The 23576-nt window shown below is 55.4% G+C and overlaps 2 protein-coding genes across 5 annotated transcripts in view; one reads left to right on the forward strand and one right to left on the reverse strand.

Annotated features, from left to right (window-relative positions):
• Nucleotides 1-12274: 12274 nt before the first annotated feature.
• On the forward strand, nt 12275-15529 carry DUSP14 (dual specificity phosphatase 14). Of its 2 annotated transcripts, none has more exons than XM_065732140.1 (2): nt 12275-12319; nt 13731-15529. In XM_065732140.1, exon 2 carries the CDS (start codon nt 13849-13851, stop codon nt 14443-14445), a length of 597 nt encoding a protein of 198 aa, XP_065588212.1. In that variant the 5' UTR covers nt 12275-12319; nt 13731-13848; the 3' UTR covers nt 14446-15529. The 2 variants fall into 2 exon arrangements, with proteins under 2 accessions (XP_065588212.1, XP_065588213.1); XM_065732141.1 differs by lacking the exon at nt 12275-12319 and adding an exon at nt 13306-13470.
• A 5005-nt stretch (nt 15530-20534) lies between these two features.
• SYNRG (synergin gamma) overlaps nt 20535-23576 on the reverse strand; it is a 30090-nt gene continuing 27048 nt past the window's right edge. For 2 of the 3 annotated variants that reach the window (XM_065732072.1, XM_065732070.1), the window contains 3 exons: nt 22409-22519; nt 21930-21965; nt 20535-20816 (listed from right to left, as the gene is read on the reverse strand). In XM_065732072.1, the coding sequence (XP_065588144.1) occupies nt 20685-20816; nt 21930-21965; nt 22409-22519 (279 nt within the window). In that variant the 3' untranslated portion in view covers nt 20535-20684. The remainder of the gene's footprint in view (nt 20817-21929; nt 21966-22408; nt 22520-23576) is intronic. The other variant, XM_065732071.1, reaches the window with a different exon arrangement.

The raw sequence follows: 23576 nt of genomic DNA on the forward strand, positions 1-23576 counted from the left end.
GCAACGGGAAACGGGGCAGGGATGTTTCCCCTCACAGAGCATCAAAGCAGAAAAACAACAGGTTTTTCTCCCCTTGCAGGGCACCCCATGAGCAGGGAAGGGAGCAGGCTCCCAGCCTGGGCCACGCTCAGCACCTCCTCGCTCCTGTTCCCATCTCCAGGCTCCAGCACAGCACTGCTGTGCCATCCTGCAGGAGGAAGGGCAGCAGAGCCGTGCTGGGAGAAGGCTGCGGGGTCACAAACCTCTGCCTGAGCAGAGCAGGCGCAGCCGCCCCACGCTGCAGCCTGGGGTCACACCACAACCACAGATTTTGGGGTCCAATCCTCATAACAGCAGCTGGGGCCTGACCGAGCAGCAGGAGGCAGCAGGACCTCCGCCCCAGGAGCTTTCAAACCTCTTCCAATGTGATTTAACGAGCAGACAAACAAACCCCGCTCCCCTCCACCATTCCGCAGAGAGCAGAGGAGGAAAAGCACATCCCTGCTGCCCTCAGCCACTGCCAGGGAGGGGGACGTGGGGACAAAAGCCGCCCCAAGCTGCCAGCCGTGCTGGGCCCTCCTTCACATCCCAGCTCCTCCTGGGCTGCAGGAGCCCGCTGCCGTGGCAGTGGAGGGGCTGTGAAGTGGGGATCTATCTTTATCCGTGCTGGGAAGCGCCGTGTGCGGCTCTGGCACTGTTCAAGTAATTAACAATAATGAAAAGTTCGCGTTGCCATGGCTATGGTGTTCTATTTACAACACACATCCCTCCCCATCACCCGGACCCGCACTGCAACCAAAGGAAATCAGAGCCCCATTCACAGCCCCGGAGTGGGGCTGCATTGCAGCCAGCACTGCCGCAGCACCGCGGCCCCACGGGAGCCCCTCTCCCCACGCAGCAGCTGCCCACAAAGAGAGCCCAGAGGGATGCTCTGCAGGCACCCCGAGCTAACTGCTCACGATGGTCTTTTGTAGGACACCACGGTCCCCGTGCACTGTTTTTGAGGACTTTGCTGCTAATGGGCCCTCAGTGCAGACCCCGCTTTGGGATCTGCCCCTCTGCAGGGCAGGGAAGTGGAAGGACAGAAACAAAGGAGCAGAGGGTGTCCGTGGGTTTGTTTGCACGTGGGTCTCACACGGAGCTCCAGGAATGCCAGCCCTCGTTGGCACACCGCGGGCACGCTGCTGAGGAGCACAGTTGGCTTAATTAGAGACTCAGGTGTACATGAAAGATTAAATATGGAACAAGGCCGGGGAGGGATGGAAGGCAGCCAGTTTGGGCTAACGTGCCTATCCGGGTACCTGCAGCATTAATTACACCCGAGCTCAGGAGATGGGCAGAGGCTGCAGCTGCTCCATCCCGGAGCATTCGTGGTCTGCAACGGCCATCACACGAGGAGTGCACGGGATGGATCTCCGGGGCTGTTATCTGCCTGCCACTAACAGCATCGCTGCTTCTTATTGCTGGTCTGACTGCCGCAGCCACGCAGTGCTCAGCCCCTCGGTGACACAGGGCCAGGAGCTGGGGCTGCACGTGGGGGTCCCGCGGGCCAGCACAGCCCCAGCACGGCACTGAGCTCCTGCAGTGCTGCCGGGCTGCAGCAGAGCGGGTGACGCCGACCACAAGGTGATGAGAAGAGCAGCTTTAGCACCTGCTCAGGTTCCCATCAGGTGGGGCCTGTGAAACCTGAACCTCCTTTTGGACACAAACAGCAGCGTTTCAGTGACAGTTAAAGGAAAACTGCAACTCTCCTCCTGGCTTCTTCGAAACAAAAACAGAAAAACCCACTTGGAGATGCCCCGTAGCTATTTCCTCTGCAATTCCAACTAACAGGTTCAGCAGCCTTCCAGGGAAAAGCAGCACGGATCTGCTGGTGCAGAGGAAGTGTGCGCTTCCACCCTGCAGCCAGAGCCCACCACACGTCCCCACAGCTCAGCTCACCACGGTACAGCCGTGCAGGAACCTGACAAGTGTTGGATGGAGGAGGAAAGGGGACAACAAACGCAGATGTGGGGTCAACCATCGGCAGATGCACTTTTACCACTCGGGAGCTGTTAGGAAATGCCTGCTGTACCACAGGATTCCCACTGGCCCCGAGCACAGATCACCTTTTGCACCAGAGAAAGCAATCTGGCATCCCTTGAGCCTTCTGTGCAATTGCTTGCATCTCATTTCTTCCTTCCTTCTTTTTTCTTTCCCCCTGAGCAGGAGGTGCTCACAGTGGGGCACTGACCCTGGCTCAGTGAACCCAGAGGCAGCACAGGCTGAGATGGGATGCAACGGGGCCACAGTGGGAGAGGTGCAAGGAGCAACAAGCACCTTCGGAGGCCACGTCACCCCATCTGCCCTCGCTTGGCCCCAGCTGCAGCACACACCCCCAAGGGCACAGAGCATCACCCACCAGTCAGACCAGAGGGAGGCATGCTGCAGCTGCACGGCCCCACAACTCAGCGGGCAGCACCCGGACAGAGCTCAGCCCTCACTCTGCTCAGCAGACCCCACTGCCCCGCAGCCCACCTCTTCCCAGAGAGGTGCCAGCACGCAGCCTGCACCACGGGCCCATCAACTCAACGAACAGCAGAGCTGCTTCCCGTGTCCCTATAGAGCCCACCAACACCCACGGGAGGGAAAGGCAGCCCTGGGAGCGGGCAGGGACGCAGGGCGAGGTGCGGGTTTGGCCCCGCGCTGACTCAGCCCTGGCACCCCACACCCACGCTGCAGAAGCACTTCCCCCTCCACGCACTGTCCCCATGAATCAGAGCACCCCATACACACAGATCAATCAGGGCAGCACCGCAGCCACCGCGGGGACACAGCAGCAGAGATGTCCCCCCGCCAGGACACAGGGTTGGATGCACGGTGCCCTCTGCTCCCCACCTCGCTTGGAAGCGATCAAAACTGCTGCTGCATCCCAACAGCCGCCTGCCTCCCCGCAGAGGCCTCTGCTGACCTATATTTGCCCGCTTAAATCATAAGCTCTGACCTCGAGCTCAGGTCTTGTTTTCCCCCATTAATGAGCCACCGCCTGAATGCCCGCTCGGGGTTCCCTCTGCCCTGCGCTGTCACCTCGCATCAAACGAGAGGCGGCCGACGGCTCCCGAGCCACAATTACCCACGGGAGAGCACCCATCCCCTCCCCCCCCGCGGGTCCCCACCGCCGTCACTCACAAAGCAGGGAGCACGGAGGGGAAAACAGCACTGCAGAACCACTCTGCAGCCCCACACACCCCGAGGTGCCGCTCGGAGGGGACACCGCTACGGGGACAAGGACGCAGTGCCGCGTGCTTCACCACCCCGCGCTGGGGGGGGGGGGGGGGGCAGCTGTGGGTAACGCTGCCGTGGGTAATGCAGGAGGGCCCACGTCCCCGCGCTGCTCGCATCGCGCGTGGTCCCTGCCGCCCTTCCAGGGGAAGGTAAACTCCCGTGTAACCATAGAAACCGGGGAGGATGGCAGCGGCGGGGCTGGATTCCTGCGCGTGGTGCTGGGTCTGCTGCGGAAACCTCAGCCTCAGCCGGCACGCGTGGCCGCCGCTGATCACAGGGCACGGCAGGAAAACACCCCGGTGATTAAGCTAATAGCCCCAACGACCAGCTGATGAACCAAGGGCCGGACGCACCCCTTGGGAACGCGCCCGGCACCGCACCGCGCTCACCCCAGCGCTCCGGGCGCGGTGATGCTGAGCCATGGGTCGCAGGTGCCCTCCCCACCTGAGTGCGGCAGGATGGAGGTTAAGAGCTGAGTTACACCACTGCTAAAACCATCCACCACCCGGGACACGGCCTCACAGGAGCACTACAGGTGGCTGCCACCCCAAAACCATCTCTGGAAGAGATGAACCCGACGTGTCCTCTGGAGGACCGCGATGTGGGGTGAAGCCCCATACCCCGTGCAGGGCCCACGCTGAGCACCAGCCCCGGATCCGGCCCAGCTCCTCGGAGCCAGCACGGGGCACACCCGACACAACGCAGAGGCGAAGCACAGCCCCCAGCTCACGGAGCTCAAACCCTCACCGTTTCATTTTTTGGCCTTTTGAGGGTTTTTATTTCTTTTTTTTTTTTTTAATTTGTCTATTTTGGGTCCTCGCCCACCTCCGCGCTGAATGTGCTGAGCTGCCGGGCCGGAGAGGCAGCGTTTTAAGGGAGAACACTGATGTTACAAAGCAGAGAGGCTCTCTGAAAAACAGCCTCTGGAGCAATAGACAGATTCGGTGCCGAGGGCCGTAGGGACGGCTCCATCTGGGCTGCTGAGTCACGGAACCCATTGAAGTGAGGTAAAAGCCAGAGGGGCTGGAGGTAAGGGAAGATTTCCTGTTAGGGATCTCTGCTATTTTGGTCCAAACGCACAACAGTGACAGCAGAAAGAGAGCAGAACAGGGCCAGGGCGGCGATGCTCCGGAGGATGTCACTATGCTCCGGCAGCCGGGGGGTTAAAGCGCAGCCTGCCGCCTCCTCCTCCTCCTCCTCCTCCTCCCCGTATCAGGCCCCGCTGAGCTCGCAGCCTGCTCCCAGGCCCCGCCGCCCTCGGGAGCCCACCCTGCCGGCAGGGCAGCGATCCCGGAGCGTCCCCCTCCCGCAGGGATCCCGCCATGCCTCGGCCATGTCCCCGCACAGCCCCACTCGCGTGTCCCCGCGGTGACCGTGTGATGCCCCACAGGGGCTCCATCGCTCCCCCATCACATCCCTCAGGGACCACGCCGCGTCCCCGCGGTCACAGCCCCACCGGGACAACGCAGCGCCCGCACACAGCGCGCGTTCCCGCGGGGACCCCGCATCCCCGGGGACAGCGCCGTCACACCCACGCGGCGACCCCGCCACGTCCCCGCGTGGCCGTTGCCACGTCCTCGCTCTGCCCGCACACGGAGCCCCGCACGTCCCGAGGCGGCGCTGCGCCTTTAAGCGCGGGCCGGGCGCCAGCTGCCTCCGCCCGGGGGCAGCGCCGGGCGGGCCGGGCCCCGCCGTAGCCGGGCAACCGCGCACGGCGGGCGGGCGGAGGGCGGCCCCGGCAGCGCCGCGATCAGGTGGCAGCGCCGAGCCCGAGCTCGGCCGCTGCCCGGCGGATAAAAGTGCCGCCCGCCGCGGGACGGCCGCCAGCCGAGCGGAGCCGCCGAGGAGCAGCGGTAAGCGGCGGGACGGGACGGGGCCGCGCCGGGAGGAGGAGGGGGTGGGGTGGGGTGGGGTGGGGGTGGGAGCCGGGCCTCGGCCGGGGCTGCCCCGCGGTGCGCGCCGGGATCCGGCCCCGCTGCGGCTCCGGGGGCGGCGGTAACTCCGGGTTCTCCGCGCCGGCGTAGCGCGGCCCCCACCTCCCATCCCCCCGCCCCCCCCGCTCCATCCGCCGCGCGCTGCGATGGGTGGGGGTACCGGGGGGAGGGGAGGGGGGGTTCGGGGGTTCCCGCGGTCACAGCCCCCGCTGGGGGAGGGAGGGGTGGGACGAAACGGAACACAAACCGCGCGGGGGAGAGGTACGGTGGTGGAGCAGCCGAGCTCGGGGTGCGCCCGTTCGTCCGGGGGGAAAACCCCGACGGCGGTGCCGGGCAGAGCATCCCGCCCGCCCGGAGCCGACCCCGGCACCGCGGATCGGACGGGGCCGCGCCGCACGTTGACTCACGGCCGAGGCGGCCGCCGCCAGCAGCGCGACTCACCGCGGCCCTGGGCCCGGCGTGCGGGGACGGCCGTAACCCGTCCGACGGGGCGGCCGGACTGCCCCGCGCCGCGCAGCTCTGCCCGCGGTACCCACGCGTCGCCTTAGAGTTCGGTTTGTTCCTAAACCGCTGCCGCAGGAACGGTGCAGGGATTAGCATTGGCGAAGCATTGCTTTCCCCTATGATAGGCCACATCAGCCCGGGCAGGGAGCAGGTCCCTTCCCCCGGGGCTCTCCATCCGCCTGCGGGCGTACTGCTGCCCCCAGCGCAGGGCTTCTGGCCTTTAGCACAGCTGCAGCTCCCAGGCAGGGGAGGTACGAGAGCCCGGTTCGGGTTCGGGGAGCACACACCAGCTCCCCGAACCGGGCTCACAGCAATTCGTGCTCAGCGATAGCAGAGCCGCGGTGCCGGCTGTGCTCCCTGCCCTGGGACGTGCGCGTCCCACTCCTCGGGAACACGCGAAATCTCAGGGATTCGTTCCTGCTCCAGGAGCTCCGGGCTCTGGTGCTGCTCCCGCGTCGGTCCACACGATGTGGGAGGTGGCACAGTTGAAGCAAAGAGCTGAACCCAACTGAGTCTCAGAACCGGCGAGGAGAGCTGAGGCTGCTTTTGTGTTGAGAAATATACAGAGGTGATGGGAAGAGGGAAATCCCCTAAAATGGGATATTATGGGAGGGGAGAACAAAATGTGGAACTCAGTATTTGAGAGGCAGTGCTGGCTTTGAACCAGGAGCATCACATCTGGGATTCAGGTGGAAGTGTGGAGCCAGGAAACACACCGGGGTGAGGTCAGTGCACCCCACACACAGCCCCCCCAACTCCTGCCCGCTGCTCCAGGCCGTGGGGATGCAGGCAGCCTTCCCTCTTACTAGGCTGGTTGCCTATAGAAAGGAAACCTCATGCCTCAAATTGGGCATGGGAGCTTCTCCCAACCCCCTCTGTCTCTAGATAAATGCACACTGAGTTCCGGCTCCAAAGCAGCACAACACCCAGCAGCTTTGGGCTCAGGTCTTGGAAATAGATGAGAGTCTCTGGAGCACAGCCCCTGCTGCTGGGCTCATCCCGCCCAGCTCCTCTCCCCCTTTAAATAAGACACCAGCAGCCCTCAGGCAGCTTGTGTTAAATTAAACCACCACAGCTGGCAGCTTCCTGCAGGACAGCTCACCAGTCAGGTGCCCGTGTCCCCGCTGGGGTGTTTGGACCCAGCACTGATGGCACTTCACATCCCCCCCCGTACACACTGCATGGCTGCATCTCCTCGGAGCCAGGAGTCCCCGTTCCCGAGGGAAATCAGCCCTGGCTGTGCCCTGTGCTGAGCACACAGCGATGGGAGCTCACAGAGATGAGGGGTGCTGGCTCCGTGCTGTTTGCATGGGAAGCATTCAGTGCTGCACGTAAACTTGATTTCCAGCTAATTGATTACAGTTGGCCTCCATTCCTGTTACCCTAAGCAACCCCAACCATGTGCTCAGAGCGACCTCATTCCTTCCAGCTGCTGCGGGCAGGAGGCTGGCATGGCCAGGCAGCTCCTTGCCAGCCCTGCTTCCCCTCCAGCACAGCTTTCTACTGTACAGCCTCACACTGAACCTCCCCAAGGCCCTGGGGTGCCCACGGCCCCACTCACCCACCCGGGGGGGGTTCCCTGCTGTGGGCACGATGCTCTGAGATCTCCTGGGGAAGGAAGGCTGTGCTTCAATGCACATTGCTCAGCACAGCCCCTGGAAAAGCTCTGGGTGAGCATCAGCATGGAGGTGCCACGCAATTCCCAGCGATCACAGCAGTGAATTCTCAGCTGACTTCAGTTTTATGGGTCCTGAAGCCAGCCGTGGCAGAGCACAGAGGTGCTCCCCAGCAGTGAGGTACCGACTGCCTCCAGCAGCAGCCTCTGAGCCCTGGGTGTGAACCACACAGCCCCAGCAACATCACATCTCCATCACAGCAGCCGTGTTCTGTGCCACAGATAAGAGGGATGCTTTCCCCTGCCTACCAGCTGGGCACATCCCACGAGGCACAGCCTGCCCTCTGCTCCGTGCAGGTGCCCAGGCAGCCAGGGTCTCACACACACACAGTATGGGAGTGGGGGAGCTTCTCAGAGCTCTGCCTGCAGCCCAGATGCCGTCAGCTGGTGCCAAAATAAGCAGCAGCGCTTCGCAACAGACGCTCTCCCTCCCCTCTTGCTTTGAGAGATGTGGAATGGAGAGCAGCCCCCAGAGCTCAGCCAGCTCACAGCCCTGACGCTGCACGCAGCCGTAGGATCCAGCTCACGCCTCCTCGAGGCTTCATGCTGCTCAGAGAGCATCTGATGCACCCAGCCTGAGTTTATGCAAGACACAGGTGGCTGCACTACGGCCCTGAGCGGCGGACACACGGAGCACTGGAGCAAAGCAGGAGCTCCAAGATAAGAGGCACTGCTTTAAAAACAAACAAAAAAGGCAGTTTGTTTCCCATGGATAAAACCGGTTGCTGAGGGAAGCTCAACCCCAGAGCACAGCCCTGCATCACACGGGGCTTCGTGAATACCTGCAGGAGCTGTGGCAGCGGCTGTCACCTCGCAGGCAGTGTCACACAGGCTGGGGCACCCAGAGACCAGGCTCAGGTCGTGGGAGCTGTGTGGAGAAGGCAGTGCCACAACTGGGGAGATAAACCTCTCTTTGTCTGAGCAGAAGCAGTGGGTGTGGGGTCACTGAGCAGCAATAAACCCCAGACCTCTCACAGCAAACCCCGTGCAGCAGGGAGCCGTGCCTGAACGCAGCTCTGACAGCAGCAGGTGTGGGGGCTGTGGTTGTGCTGGGTGCTGTGCAGGCAGCCAGGCCTGCTCACAGCTTCTGGGAGACGGATTGTTATCTCGAGTTCGCATCTGACAGCTTCCATCCCGTGCTTGCCTAAGAGGATAACGCAGCAGCCAGCAGGAATCGGAGCAGGGCTTGGCCACCGGTGCAAGGTACAGCCGAGGCATCCTCTGTCACACCCAGATCACCCCACGTCCCTGCTGTTACCCAATCCAAAACCCAACTGCTCATTTCTCTGCTCACGAGGATGCATGGCTGACAGCAGCCGTGGCAGCTCCAGGAGTAAATCCCCAGCAGGGCAGGGGCTGCAGCTCACGTTCCACCTCCCAGCTTCCCCACCAGCCTCGAGCCCACCTCGGACACAGCACAAGCAAGCTCTGACCCCGAGGACAGCACTACTTTGTGCTCTCTGCTGAAATTTATTTTAAATGCCATTCTCCAAGACTGTTTCCCAAGCAATTTGCCATCCGGCCTAGCTAGGAAGAGCCCTGAGCAGACTCATTTCAGCAACTGCAATATTGTCTCTTCTCTTTATGGCAGCATTTATCTCTAAAATGAATAACTTTACCTCTCCTGGGAAGGGGAAGAAGCAGCCTCAGCACTGACATCTCGTACACCCAGCCCACAGACCTGCTTCCAATCCCAGGTGATGCTCTGGGAAAGAAACTGAGGGCTTCTGCTGCTCCACTTCGTTGGGAGTGAGGCTCTCACTGCACCTGCTCCTCCCCACGCCCTGAGTTCACTGGGCACTTCTCAGTGCATTCCCACCATCCCCAGTGCCACGCAGTCCTGGGGCTGTGGAGGGGATGAGCAGAAGGCAGCATTGGAGCAGGGCCACCCCTCAGCAGCAGCCTGGGGCTCACAGTGCAGGGGGGGAGAGCCAGGGAGGTGCTTCCACCTCGGAGGTGCCCCCTAAGAAGTGACAGAAAAGCCACCCAGCAGCCCCAGAACGAGAACCTGGAAGCTCAGAGCTCACAGCTCATTGCTGGAAGACCAACAAGCACGGCCCTCCAGTACGCCAAACCGCAGCATGCTTACCCATGACATCTGCCTGTACCCCTCATCCTTCTGAGCCCTCAGAGGGGCTCTCAGGCCTTTCTCAGGAGAGCCAGAAACCAAGAACATTTACCCAGGGGAATTTCAGTTTTCATTAATGGAAATCTACGTCTCTGGGAACCAAAGTGAGAGGAGGAAACACCAACCACTGCACAACTTGGAACTGTAAGTGCTGTCAGTGGTGGCCTTTCCGAGGGAGCAGACTGCACAACGCACAAACTACAACAGAGGCATTACCTCACTGCTTCTGAACCCCCCTGCCTGCAGAGGGGCTGCTGGGAAGCACAGCGGTGGGCACACAAAGACACACCTCCTGCAACCTGCCCCTTCTGCTGGGGGTTCAGCCACAGATCCAGCACTCCGCTTAACCCCTGGAGACAGCAAAAAAGCACACGGTGCCCAACGCAGACTCACCAGGCTCAGCAGCACGCAGCAGCCACCAGGAGAGGAGCAGCAGCTGCAGTGGTCAGAAGCGAAGTCTGCAATGAGTGCTGGAAGGACCAGCTGGTTGCTATGAGCCCACCCCCAGGGACGGCTGGGGGCTGTGTGGAGCACACCTGAAGGCAATGGGGGTGGGCTTACCTCCAGGCTGTAATTAGCGAGTCCCCACCCCTCGTTAGGCCCAGGAGAGAAACATCAGTTTTCACCTGGGGCAGGAGAGGCACTGCACCAATCCTCAGTACTGTGTCAGTAGGGACCCGGTGTGTTGGGACCCCCACTGAGCTCAGCACGTGGGGACACGTGGGGCAGTGCCACTGTGTGATGTGCGTGTCCCTGCGTCCTGAAGCTTGGTTGCACAGTCTGCCCACCCACGTGCAGCCAGGATGGAGGTGCTGACTTCAGCCTTCTGCAACAAACCCTGAGCCCTGCCAGCCCCCGGAGCCACTCACTGCTCACTCCACTCCATCCCCAGGTTGTTTTTCTTTGCTTGTTTTCTTGCATGCAGCAGGAGTCAGGAAGAGCCTTTTCACACTCTTCCTCTCTCTCTGCCCCAGCGTAATGATGGGAACCATTGCATGAAGAGTAACAGCGTTGGGTTACAGAGGGACGAGGCAGAGTGAATTGTGCATATTAAGAACAGCAAATGGAGTACCATGGGAGTGAAATCAGAAGCTGGCTGGGGTAGGCACAGCTGTGAGGGTGGGGAGCGACCTGCTGCTGGCTCTGGTCATCGTGCAGGGCTACCACAACCTCCACAGGCACGGAGCTGCCACACAGAGGCAGCAAGCTGTACCGAGCTATCCTGGCTGGCTGATGCTGGGAAGGGGCTGCTCTCTGCATCCCCCTGCCTTCCCCAGCCCTCTGCTCTCGCTGCCATGCAGCACCCTCGGCCGTGTTGAGTTTGCTCAGAGCGTGGCAGCAGCCCCAGCAGTTGCTTATGTAATGAAATCCTCCCTGAAACATTAACTGTTTCTGGTCAGGGGTTGCTGTGCTTCACGCAGGGGCAGTGCTGCCAGGTCTCGGCCGTTTGGAGCTCTGTTGCTGCTCTGTGCAGCATCCCCTGAGCCCAAAGCTGTCTGTCCATCCATCTGCCTTGGCTGCTGTTGCAGGTGTGCTGCACGCAGTGCATGGGCAGCTTGCTGCCAGCCCGGAGCTGTGCAGTTTGCAGAGCGAGCCCGGCTCGTTGCATGCAAATGGTCGGATAAGTCACTGCCTGCAAGCAGGAACCACTTTATGGAAAGCAGCAGAGCCGTTCCCAAAGCGCCCCGAGCCCCCGCAGCACACCTGCAGGGCTGGGTCTGCACGGGGGTGCTGCTGGCTGTCACACTGCCAAAACCAAGCCTGGCTCTCAGCGCTGGGAAAATCCAGCTCGTCCCTATTCATGTTGCATACCAAAGGGATCCCATTTCCTCTCTGCTGAAAAAATTTTGGTGGTCTGTGTGGAGCCAGGAGTTGGACTCGGTAATCATTATGGTCCCCTCCATCTCAGGATGGTCTGTGAAGATCTCTTCTCCAACGACTGCTCTCCTGTTTGCCGTGTCCAAAGCTCAAAGGGACCTGAACCTCCACCCTCCTGCAGTTGCCACTCATCCACCATGAGGACCTGGGGGATGTTTCTGTTCAGATGTCTCTATACAGCTAGGAGGAGACCGATCCCCAACCCACTGCAGCCCCTGGAGCTGCCTGGGTCCCAGCACTGAGCTTCCCCATCCCAGGCAGCAGCAGGTCAGCCACACGAGCGAATCAAGGGAACAGAGGTCAGCCACGTTTGCTGGCTGAGTCCCCACGATGAAAGCTGAGCTGAGACCGAGCAAACAAAGGCCCTGAATTCAGCACTTCTTACACGAAACAGGCTGGGTCCTCCTGCCCAGCCCCGCAGCTGCAGTGTGTTTGCAGGTCACCTCCCCACTGAGGCTCCCCGGCCCTCCTGGGGGGTGAGGAGTTACAGTCCTGTTTGGATTTGTGTGCTGCCCGCTCTGCATCCCGCCCTGCCCACCGGCCCTGCAGCAGGCATGCACTGCTCTCCCCACCCCCGGTCCATTTCCCCTCACTTTCTTTTGCTCCTTCCACTCTCAGGATGTGTGTTATCTCTGATTCAGCTGGAGAATTAAAAGGGGATGCTGTCCTAGTCCTGTGCTTCCCAGGAGCAGGGTGCTGCGGCTCTCAGCACCAGCTTGCCTTTCTTCAGCCTCTGTGTCCACGCAGAGAAGCTGCGATCCTCCTTTCCAGTCCTTGGAAAGCTACTTTAACCTGGTGGCTAAGCATCCTCAGAGCGAGGTGCTGCCCGGTGCCCTGCCTCAGTCCCACCTGGAACCTCACAAACCCGTGCTCTCTTCTCTTCCCAGCTCAGCATTGGACGTGCTCTGCGACGCCTCCAGGTGCCAGGCGGTGCTCGGGAGCAGCTCCTTCCTGAGTGTAAGTGCCCAAATCCTTTGTGTTGCCCGCTGTAGATATTTGAATAGGGATTTCCCCTGCTCCAGGAACCCAGTTCCCTTGAAACGTTCCCTGCTGCCCCAGCTGGGTGCCTGCAGTGGGAAGCTGAGTGCTCGCAGCTGCAGCAAAGATCTTGTTGGGGCACGAACTTCTGCAGCACCCGCACTTTGGGCCCACGGTTTCAGGAGCTGCTCATGTAGCTGCCAGCAGGGAACGAGCCACAGAGGAGACTGTGCTATGCTCATTAAGTTACCGTACAGCAAACCCATGCCAAAAATCTGCTGGCAGAGCTACCAGCTGCTGCTGAGACCTGCCGGCGCTTCCCAGAGCCCGGGATGCTGACGGACTGCTGCGTGGCAGTGGCAGTGCCTGGGGACTCTGCAGGCACTGTCTCAGCCCTTCGAGGGGGCCCAGGTGGGCCCCCACCTCTGCCCCCACCTCGGCCTCTCCCACACCAGGCTCCAGGTGGAGGCCACATACGTGGAAACGACCTGCAAGGTATTAATGCTTTGTGGCTCATCCTCTTGCTCGCAGCTTCTACGCTGGCTTTGGAGAAGTCCCAAAGGAGTAAGGGAGGTAAAAACACATCTTTTATTTTCCACTCTGGCCCTCGAAATAGCAGGAGTGCCCAGATCGTGTCCTTCCTGGAGCCCACAGCGGAGGTGGCCGGGGACAAATGGCTCACACAGGCAAACCCACGCCTCTGCGGAGCGTGTCTTTCTCCAAAACATTAGTCAGTTATTAAAGCAGCAGGAAAAGAGCCTCCCTTGTCCCTACCTCTGCTTCAATTTTACTCTCTGTTTGACATAACCAGGTCACTCTTTCCACACTTCCCCAGCCTCACTGGGAACCGATTACCGATCAAGATGGACGTGAGTCACTGCCTTTTTTAATGAGCAACTTGCCTATGTTGACGTGCTTTGGCAGAGACTTTCTTATAGCTAAAAAAGGAGAAGGGTGGCACTGGGGAGAGGGCAGGGTAAACTGCTGGCACCTATATCCAGCCTCAGTGAGATGCCTCTCACCCTCCCCTTGGATCCCAACCAGTTGTGAAGTTGCTGCTTTTGAACATGAAAAAGGCGTAACTAATCTTCCACGCGCTGATCTGGATGAAACACTGTCCAGGCCCACAGGTAGGCTGCCTAAGCCCTTGACGAGTAATCGGGGCTAATTAGGCTGGAAGATTTTTGTGTTAATATCTGTTCAGGCAGTGCCTGGGGGCCCCATGGTAACGCGCGCCGTACAAACCCAGAGCAACCCTACCCCGTGGAGGTTTGCCAGTAGGAGATTGTCTAGGCCACAGCGGGGTGAGCTGGGTTTCCCTTCTCTCTGGCACGGACTCGGGCTCATCGGACGGGTGCCCCACTCACGCGGTGTTGCTTGTGTTTTGCAGCAACTAAGCGGAGGGAGCTCTTGCTATCCTCACACCACCGGGCCAGACAATCCTTCCCTTGGCTGCAGGTCCCGTTGGATCCCTTCCCATAATGGAAGTGTGAGTGCCAAGATCCTCCATGACCTCCAGAAGCCACAACTCCTTACCGAGAACTCTGATGGCTCCACGAATGCTTTCCGAAGGTGCCCTCGGGGGCATCGCCCAAATCACCCCCTCGCTGTACCTGAGCCGGGGCAGCGTCGCCTCCAACCGGCACCTGCTCCTGTCCCGAGGGATCACCTGCATCATCAACGCAACCATCGAGATCCCCAACTTCAACTGGCCCCAGTTTGAATACGTCAAAGTGCCTTTGGCTGACATGCCCAACGCTCCCATCTCCCTGTACTTCGACAGCGTCGCCGACAAGATCCACAGTGTGGCGCGGAAGCACGGGGCCACCTTGGTGCACTGCGCGGCCGGCGTCAGCAGGTCGGCCACGCTGTGCATCGCCTACCTGATGAAGTACCACAAGGTGTCCCTGTTCGAGGCATACAACTGGGTCAAATCGAGGCGCCCCGTTATACGCCCCAACGTGGGCTTCTGGAGGCAACTGATAGACTACGAGAGGAAGCTGTTTGGGAAGACGACGGTTAAAATGGTACAGACACCATATGGCATCATCCCAGACGTTTATGAGAGAGAGAGGAGACCCCTGATGCCTTACTGGGGAATTTAATGTGACTGCAGATGGGAAGCACAACAGAAGGGACACGCTGTTCCAAAGTCAACCAGACTGGAGACGTTCCCTTCTCTTTCTACAGCCAACTTTGGTTCTTTACCATACAGCAGAACCTCAACTAATTCTCACCTCACTAACCCGCAAGGCCAACGGTTCCCTTCGAAGCATTTCTCTCTACAGGGATTCCCTCATCCCATTTTTTCTCTGATTTAGCAGAAGGAGATCTCCTTATAAGTTTATTCCTTTCATGAAGTCTTTTTAGTCAGTTTATTAGTATCCTTTGAGGAAAGGCCTACGAGGCGTTGGGCAGAGTTAATGAACAAAGCGCGCTTTGTGATGCGGTAGCCTGGATATTTCTTTAATAGCTTGTTTGCTTCCTTGCAGAATCCTGTAGTGGCTTGGGAGCAGCACTAGCACCAGGCAGGGAAGTCGGGCTCTTAGGGCACGGCTTCCAGGAGCAGGGAGGAGGCAGTGCAGGGTTGTGTTGCTAGTGCTGGTGTTTTCTTTAACATCTGTAGTGACTCTCAGTATATAGTGTTTGAGATCTTTAGTCAGCTCTTAATCTGTATTAAAAGTCAAAAAGAATGAAGTCAGTCCGTGTCAGGCACAAGTAAAGTAAAATCTGAATGATTGGAATCAAGTAAATAAAAAAAAGTCCTTCTTCACTCATTCCATGCCAGGGCAATGCTCCTGGAAGACAGTGGCACTTCTGAAAAGTACTGGGGGTGTTCTGTGGGTGGAAAGTAAACACAATTTGTGGACGTGTGGCTCCAGGCAGCAGCAGGAGGTTAACCCTTCCCCTCCCCCCTTGCACAGCCAAGGGGATTTCTGGGGAGTGCTGCGTGCGTGGCCACCTTCCTAAAGGGCTGAGTTGCGTTTCCTAACGTTCAGACAACCAGTGAACTGAAGTAGGTACACCCACTCGATTACTTCGCTCTAGATACGGTCGTGATCTGCCTTAGTCCATTTCTGAAACACTTCATTACGTCCTCAAGGTTATGTTGCATTCTAGAACTGTTCTGCTCAAAAAGGCGATGTGGATCTGTGAGACCTCCTGGACAAGGACGGCACCGCGGGGAAGGCTCTGCCTCGTTCCGTTCACGATGAGAAAGATTCCAACCAGAGATGTGGGAGAAACCTTTCCACGGCACAGCTGCTGCCTCCCCAGCACCACTGCTCCCCCTGCAGATGGAGCAACACCTTCCTGTCCTCTGCTGCATCCCTGATGAGCAGGGTGCAGACTGCTGGATGCTGACATAGCTCTCTGATTTAAATGAGATTCTATACTTGTAAAAAAAAAAAATCAATAAAGATGAAACTAGAACGCGTGTTTGGCTTCCTGCTCAGAACTGCGCTCGTGTATCTGGAGGAGCAGTGGGAACGTGGTGTGATCCTGAGCAGTGCTTCACGGGGGTCTGGAGAAGTAGCTCTGATCCAGGCGGTTTTGAGGTGTCCTCCGGTTCCTGACATCACAACAGCCAGTTGGTGCTGCCAAGTCCTCAGTAGCTTACGGGCATCCAAAGGGAGTTTGGAGCATCTATAGCCCGTTCCACCTGCAAAGCTCTCTCGTGTCAGGGGTGCACTTAGCCAAAGCTGCAGCTGGGAAACCCCCAGCACTGGAGCACCACATTTCCAGCTCCCGGTGCCCCTCCGTATCTCAGCACCACGGAGCAGCCCCGCAGCGCCAGAGGGAATTTCTTTTCAGATGAGCAAGAATCGAGTTTCAGCCCGCAGAGATAAAAGGGAGCTTTGCCACACGCTGGGAGCAGCTCAGGTTTCAGCGGTTGTGTCTCTTGGCACTGTTTGCTGTGACAAACAAGCGGGCGGATCAGGCTGGCTGTCCATTTGAAAATACATGCGTTGTTTGTTTTTTTTTTTCCCTCGAGTTAAATCGCACCAGGGAAGTGGTAAGTAAGAAAGGAAGGAGAGATTAAAAATAGGACTAAAAATTAGTTAGGAGAAATCCTGAAAGCATGTCACGTAGAGGGGAAAAATACTAAAAAAAAAGTCTTTCAAAATTAAATTTCACCTGAAAAATGGAGTAGGTTTAACTTACAGTATTTTCTGCATTAAAACTAGAAGGGATAACTTCTCCACTTGGAACAGGTAAATCTAGATATTGCACATACACTGCTCCAGTGTTAGGGAAGGGGACGGTACCAAAAGTGTTCAACAGCCAAAGCACTGAGTGACTCTGAAGCAATAAAAGATGCCATCACCCCACAGAAGCACATTGTCAGACAGAACTCATCTGGAATGCCCAGGAGAGATTTCAGAGGAGTGCAGTGGTACTAACACCTGGAGGTGTCCCTCCGCAGAAGTTCCTCATTCCAAGAGATGATATTTACCTGAGCCCTCTTTTCCCCTGAACGGTTTTTGTGCACCTTTAAGTCAGCAGAAGTGGAAGAAGATGCAACTCCAAGTGCCTGGCAGCGGGACACGATGCTGCCCACCGTCCAGCAGAGCGCACACCTTGTTTGCAGAGCCCTGAAGTGCCACTCACTGAGAGCCCCCACACATTGCCCCCACTGCAAGGATTCCTGCAGTGACTGTGGCACAGCACAGACCGAAGCAGCTCCAACTACGAATGCTGAAATCACTTCTAGGAGACAGACAATGCTCACCCAAAGGGAAGAAGAAGGAATTTCTTCCTCGTACTGAGAACTGGAATTAAAGGCAGGCCCAGAGATCAAAAAGACATCTTCCAGAAGAAGCAGCTTGTACAACAGCAGCTTTTATTGAGAAGGCTGCCTTTGTTTCACGTTTAATCAATCTGACACGAAGCTGAGAAGGGAATTGCATTCCGTGGGGTGTCACAGCTTCTTCCCAACCCTTAGCCGTGCTTCCCCTCGCAGCCGTGGGCTTCTCAGGAGGAGCTGCTGCTGGAGATGGAGACCACCAGCATCCAAGAGCTGACCATTCCCACCCCACAGAGCATGGCAAAGGAAGGGCAGGGAGACAGGGCAGTAAGGAGACACAGGCCGGAGCCACGGGTTTGCTCCCCAGCACTCCTCCCACAGAGACAGCACAGAAGCATCAGGAGAACAAGGCAAAACCATACATAAATTAAATTAACCAAGGGAACAATCTCTTCAAGCTCCAAATATACACAAAGATAGGAAGATTGCTTTCCCGAGGCAGCTCCACAGATCTCAGGCATCAGAAAAAAACAAAATGTGTTTCTCGGGGTTTTTTTTTTTTTTAGTCAATGTCCAGAAAAAGGAATTCCACTTACAAAACTCAGCACAGCAAAGCAGAAGCAGCAAGTCCATCAGCCTGTATGCAAAGGAAGCAGGGAACACGGTCTGCTACAATGCACCACACAAAACACCGTCACCTTGGATACAGATTGGCCAGCAGTGCCATATCTGAGGAGGCTGAAAGCCACAGTGAGTCACTGTGAGGAGCAGGATGTGCGAGGGGAACGATCCTCCCGGTGCCACGCTGGCATCCAGGGCATCTGCACCGAAAGCATTTGGCGTTCCCATGACGTCAACACGTTCAGAAATACCACTTGTGCTGCCATGGATGCTCTGATGCTGCGGCTGCCTCCCCTTCTGCACGCAGCAGTGACGGCAGTGCTGCACTGCTCCGCTGCCACTGTGAGCACAGAGCCCTTACTTTTATGGCCAGGAGACACAGCAGGTCCACCAGGAGGGGAAGCTTCCCTGCTTAATGAGTACACGACCAGAGAAACATCGCTGAGACGCGTTATTATGACAGCACAGCTCATGCTGCATTTGAAATATCGCTTGCTTTAAGCTCCACGTTGCGGCCTGTCTCCTTCATGCTGTTCTCTTAATGAGACGGACAAACCTACCCAGCTAAGGGCTCAGGGCCTGCAGTGGAAACCCACCCTGACAATAAACTCCCTTCTCCCAATATAGCACTTCCACAGGCGCAGCCTTTGTGTCAGCCACACACTCCAAACCGTGGAGAGGTCCCCTCGCAGCACTGCAGCAGTGCCCAAGTGCTCCGGTGCTCAGCAGCACAGGGAGTGCTGCCACACAAACCCAAACAGCAGTGGGAACACTCACCCTGGTGATGTGTACAGCCCCTAATCAGGAGGGAAGACGATCTCTGTGGTCAGAAGCTACAGTGCTGTCACTATTTCATGCCTAATAAATGAAAGAGAGCAAGCAAAGAGTGACTGCCTTCTTGCTCCATTTTTTTTTTGTAATAATTGGGGAACAGAAGGCAAGCAGTCGCTGTCACACGATTAAAAATCCGCCACTTGATGAGCTTGAGCTTGCAACGGGAGGCATGAGATGCTTATTCTGTGAACGAGCTAATCTCAGGCAGCAGGAAGGTTGGTTTTAATTTGTGTAAATGAGGGCCCAGCCATCTAATGCTCCCGTCAGCCAAGATTCTTTCATTTGGCATTATGAATAGTTTAGTATAGTGCAGAATTAGTAAATGCATCAATCAATCACAGACCCACGGGATGGTTAGGGTTGAAGGGACCTTGGGGCCCACCTGCTCCAACCCCTGCCCCATCAGGCAGGATTTGCCCTTGTGAAGCCACTCCTGATATTTCTTTCTCCTTCACATGCCTGGAAATGGTTTCCAGGACAAGCAGGTCCATCACCCCACAGGGACTGAGGGGACACTGAGCGACCTGTGAGGTCCCCTGGCTCCTTTTTAGGGACATGTGCTTTCCTCCAGGCTTTGGGAACTTCTCCCATTTGCCACATTTGAGCAGCGATGATGGAAAGTGACCTCACAATCACATCGATCAGCTCCCTCAGTGGGGCATCCCATTGGGGCCCTTGGGCTTGTGAATGTCAGTTACTCATAATGGACACAAGGCAAAAGTGGAAAAGCTGTTGATATCCTTGGAGAAAAGGGACTTCTGACTTAAGTCAAAGAATTCAGCAGCAAGTTGCATCTGATGGATATACACCACACTGCATTCTCTGCAAACTAAACAGAACTGTACACAGGTAAGGCTCTTAAAATAATGCCAGGCAGCTCCCTCTGAGTTTAAAATCCTGTAAGCAGCAGCCAATGGCACTGTCATCTGAGTGTTGTCTTGGAAGAAAGAGTCAGAAAACTCCAGATGTCTGGGTAACACTTTGCAATAGTCTACTACAGACTTCCTCCTGTTTAGGTAGGTCCCCCTCCTGTAAGCAACAGAACAGCAGATTGGCAGCAGACTGCTTCAGCAGACAGCCTGCTCGAGGAGACAGCTTCCAGCCTGAGATCACACCTGTCCCCAGCAGGAGCTGAGCTCCACCTGTGCTGGACTCCTGGGAGTCAGGAACACACACCATTGCAGACAGCACACGTTACATGCAGGCATCCCATCAAGGAAAGCACGTTAACGTACAAAAAGGTAATATGTACAACAAGCAGACATGCAGCAACAGTGGAGTCCAACTTCCAGCAGCGACGCAGCCACACAACCACCAAAGTGTCAGGAAAAACAAACTCCACCTATAGTTTAGGCAAGTCCAAGAAAGGATATTACCTAGCATTTACAGCAGAACAGCACGGATGGCAAGTTCCAAAACACAGCTGCATGTACCACAGGACCTGGACATGAAGGGGAAATCTTAAACCCTTTTTCCAAGTTCTCATCCTTCAGTGCTAACCAATTATGTGCTTGAATATGGTGTAATTTACAATTTGGAACGGTGAAAGCATGAATATACAATGTCTCTCTGCCACCTAATTCATCTGGTATCAGTAATTCATTTTGCCTCGGAAGTAACTGTGACATGCACTGTGTGCATGTAACAGAGCAGCAAATATTTAAAGAAAAACATCATGGTCCAGACACCAAAAACATTAAGAAAAGATTTGTTTGCAAATATGTACTTCAAGTACTTAAGTAGTCATTTCTATGCAAATCAATCTAAGGTTTGAGTTCATCTCGGGAGCTGAGTATGTCCTCTGTGAGGTCTGTGCTTGGTGAGCAGAACTGCTTGTTTGTTTGACAAAGGCCAACCCACGATCATTGCAGCAAGGACTGGACCACCACATTTTATGCCACTTGTCAGTTTTTCCCAGATATTTCTGAAGCCCCAGCCATTTCCAGGAAAATACTTCATGGTGACATCTTTTCATGGATGAAAATTCTTCTGTACGTGACAGTGCCTTTAATTCACGATTGTACAAAAGCCAAAAAGAAGCATTTCAAACAAAGAAGCCTTTCCACTTACTCCATCACACCATTTACCCAAGCACTGTGCATTATCATTCCACCTGATACTCCACCTTCGGCACAACTGCTTTCAGAGCAGGTCTGGCAAAATGAGACCTGGAGGCTTTGGTTCCACACAGTTGATCCAGAAGTTTGCACAGCTCGCGTGGTACTGGTGCCCTCCATACGCCAGCTTAAAATTATCCGTTTCTGAGTTAAAGGCCTGGAGTAACAAGAATTGAAACAAGTGTGACTGTCTCACCTCCTCCGAGCTCCGGAAACTAGAGTGGAAAATGGACATCACACAGGTGATCACCCCGGAATGGCAAGTCATGGTTCAGCCTGGACGCTCTATGTCTGAACTGAATAAACCACCCTCACTTGCAGAAGCACAGCAGCCAAACTAATGCTTTCTTTTAGTCTGCAAAAGGTCTGCAGGTGGGCAAAACCTGCCACCCTCACACCTATCTGTTACACCACACATCGGTAGTGCCCTGTCTGACACCTGTAACTAACTCACCATGTTCCAGGCACCGTCCAGAACAAAGCTAGTTCTGCCAGCCACTCCCTTCCCCAGGTCAGACTCTGCTGTGACTGAGCTGGTGCTGCTCCTGCTGTCGATGTTATCTCACCACACTCCAGGCTGAGTTTGGTCCACCTTCTCCTGGTAGCTGAATTTGCTTTACGACTGAAGCGCGTGAAGCCACAAACAAGCTTAAAATATCTCCGTGTGTGTTGCTAGGAGATACTGCTTACATGTGACGGGGAACTGAATTTTTATTTTTAAATAAATCTCGACTCTTTGCGATATATTGATTTTTTTTCTTCCCCCCAGTTCAGAAGGAGCACATTTAACAGCTGTTCCTACTTGAGCAGAATTTCCAGTGCTTCGCAGCCACCTATTTTAAAAAAATATTCTAAACCTGTTTCCCACATTCTGGATTTCCTACACAGACTTCTAAAAATGCCACTGCCTACTGCATTTAGACAGAAGTCAGTATTTGTAGCAGAAATCCCTACAGCTCCCCCCTCAACAGGCATGCAGGCAGCTACGAACTCAGAAACTCACTGCAGGGACTTTTCTACCACACAACAGAAGGAGCACAAAACCAGAAAGCTATTCACAAGGTACAAGCATGCAGACAAGACCAAAGGGAGGCTCTAGAGCATGTTAGTTGATCAGATCAAGTGTTAACAGCGACAAAAAAAAATGACTGGAAGAAAAGGGTTCATGATTGGTACAATTGAGAATGACAGCTGAAGGCCAGCTAGCAGTTCAGCCTTTCACACTCAGCTAGGAATGATTCTATAAGGAATGTTTTTTACACGTTCATACTTTTTTAGGGAGCTCTTCCACAGGTTTCTCTTCTTTCTGAAATAACGTTGAAACCAAAAAGTCAGCAGAACTGCCATTACATGTTAATTGGATGGCATAATTACTCTGTACACATCCTGGGATTCCCTCCCAGCTCCGCTAATTACAACAGACCCCTCCTGGCGATCCTTGGAGATACATTTCATCAAGAAAAGGCATTAAGAGACCGTATATATATGCACTTGAGTCTCAGTACCCCAGTCTCTTCCCAGCGACGAGCCACTGACCTCATCAGCCCTCTCTCCACATCTCTGTCGCACGCGGAGCGCAGTGAACGCAGGCCATGACTCCAGGAGTCCCATCTATTTACAGGTCAGATTTTGCCTTTGCCACTTCCAGTTACAGATTAAAATTTAAACTTCCTAATCATGTCCCAGGCCTAAATGGAAGCCAAAACTATAAATTAAGAAGGAGTTTAACGACTGAGGCTGTATACTTACTTTACTTCTGGAATCCACATTTAGGAGGCACACTCCACAGGCAAGGTCTTGGGCGTTTTTAATCCCTGGGCGCAGCATACAAGAAGAGAAATCCAGTGAGTTTTCATCTGGCTGAAGAAATGAGACAATAAAGTTTAGGAATTTTCAATGAGTTTCAGACATCATAGTAAGAATAATCGATCTGGTTGTGAGAGAGAGCTGTGGTATCCCAACAGGAACGTGAAGAGATGACACAGTGCATGTCCTCACAAACTCATACACGATTTAATCAAAGCTGCTCATGGATATCTGCAGTCCTGCTACGCAATCTCCATCTCCATCGATTTGTAACACTTCAGCCCTTGAAAAAGGGTGAGACTACAAAGGAAAGGATCCTTCAGTTCTGTGTTCCCACATCAAAAGGAGGAGAAACTTCTGAGGAAAGAGCCCAGGCGGTTCTGCTACATTTCAACTGCAGCATATTAAGAACTGGATGAGGATAAACAGTGGTATCCAGCGGCTGTTTGTGCAGCTGTGAGGAAACAAGGCAGCAGCCAGCACTGCTTTCACCAGTGTTTGAAGTGTATCTGTGCTTATTGTCCTGAATTCTGTACCCCTGCCTGCTCAAAAAGGGCAGCTGTTCTTCTTTCTGAAGGTTTTTCTGAAACTAGAATATGGCACAGCATCCAATTGGAATATTTAGATCAACCAAAGCACTTAGGAATTAAGGGCATCGGCTGTTTCACACCAGACACAAGTTCAGGTTCAAGAAAGACAAAGGACAGAGGAGACGAAGCCTGCAAATAAGAAATAAAGTAACTTCTCTGGCACACAACCTGAAATTCAGCAACAAGACAAATGGAAACAGAAAAGCCTCTCTGTATGAGTGGTATAAAACGATGCACTGCTTGAATGCAGTGGCACAATGAATGATAATGGCTAGAAATGTAGGAAACTTGGGGGGGGGGGGGAAAGTGTGACCATAAAAAGATGCATACTCCACTCCATAGGATAGGAATGCTGATCACACTCCCTGCAGAACGGCCGGAGAACAACTGAAGCCCTTTAATCTTTAAGAAGATCAATCAAGTTAATAAAGGCACTCTAATATTTGTTTACTAAATGCATGAGTGAAGCAAATGAGAAGGTCATCCTGTAATTTGCAATGAAAACCACAGGGCCAGGCACA

The sequence above is a fragment of the Cyrtonyx montezumae genome, unplaced genomic scaffold (assembly GCF_038088225.1).
Source record: "Cyrtonyx montezumae isolate F1298 unplaced genomic scaffold, pur_monq_1.0 scaffold_15, whole genome shotgun sequence".
NCBI classification, from domain to species: domain Eukaryota; kingdom Metazoa; phylum Chordata; class Aves; order Galliformes; family Odontophoridae; genus Cyrtonyx; species Cyrtonyx montezumae.

Excerpts from the sequence above, each read along its gene's own strand:
- DUSP14 (XM_065732140.1), top strand. The coding sequence starts at position 13,849 with ATGACCTCCAGAAGCCACAACTCCTTACCGAGAACTCTGATGGCTCCA.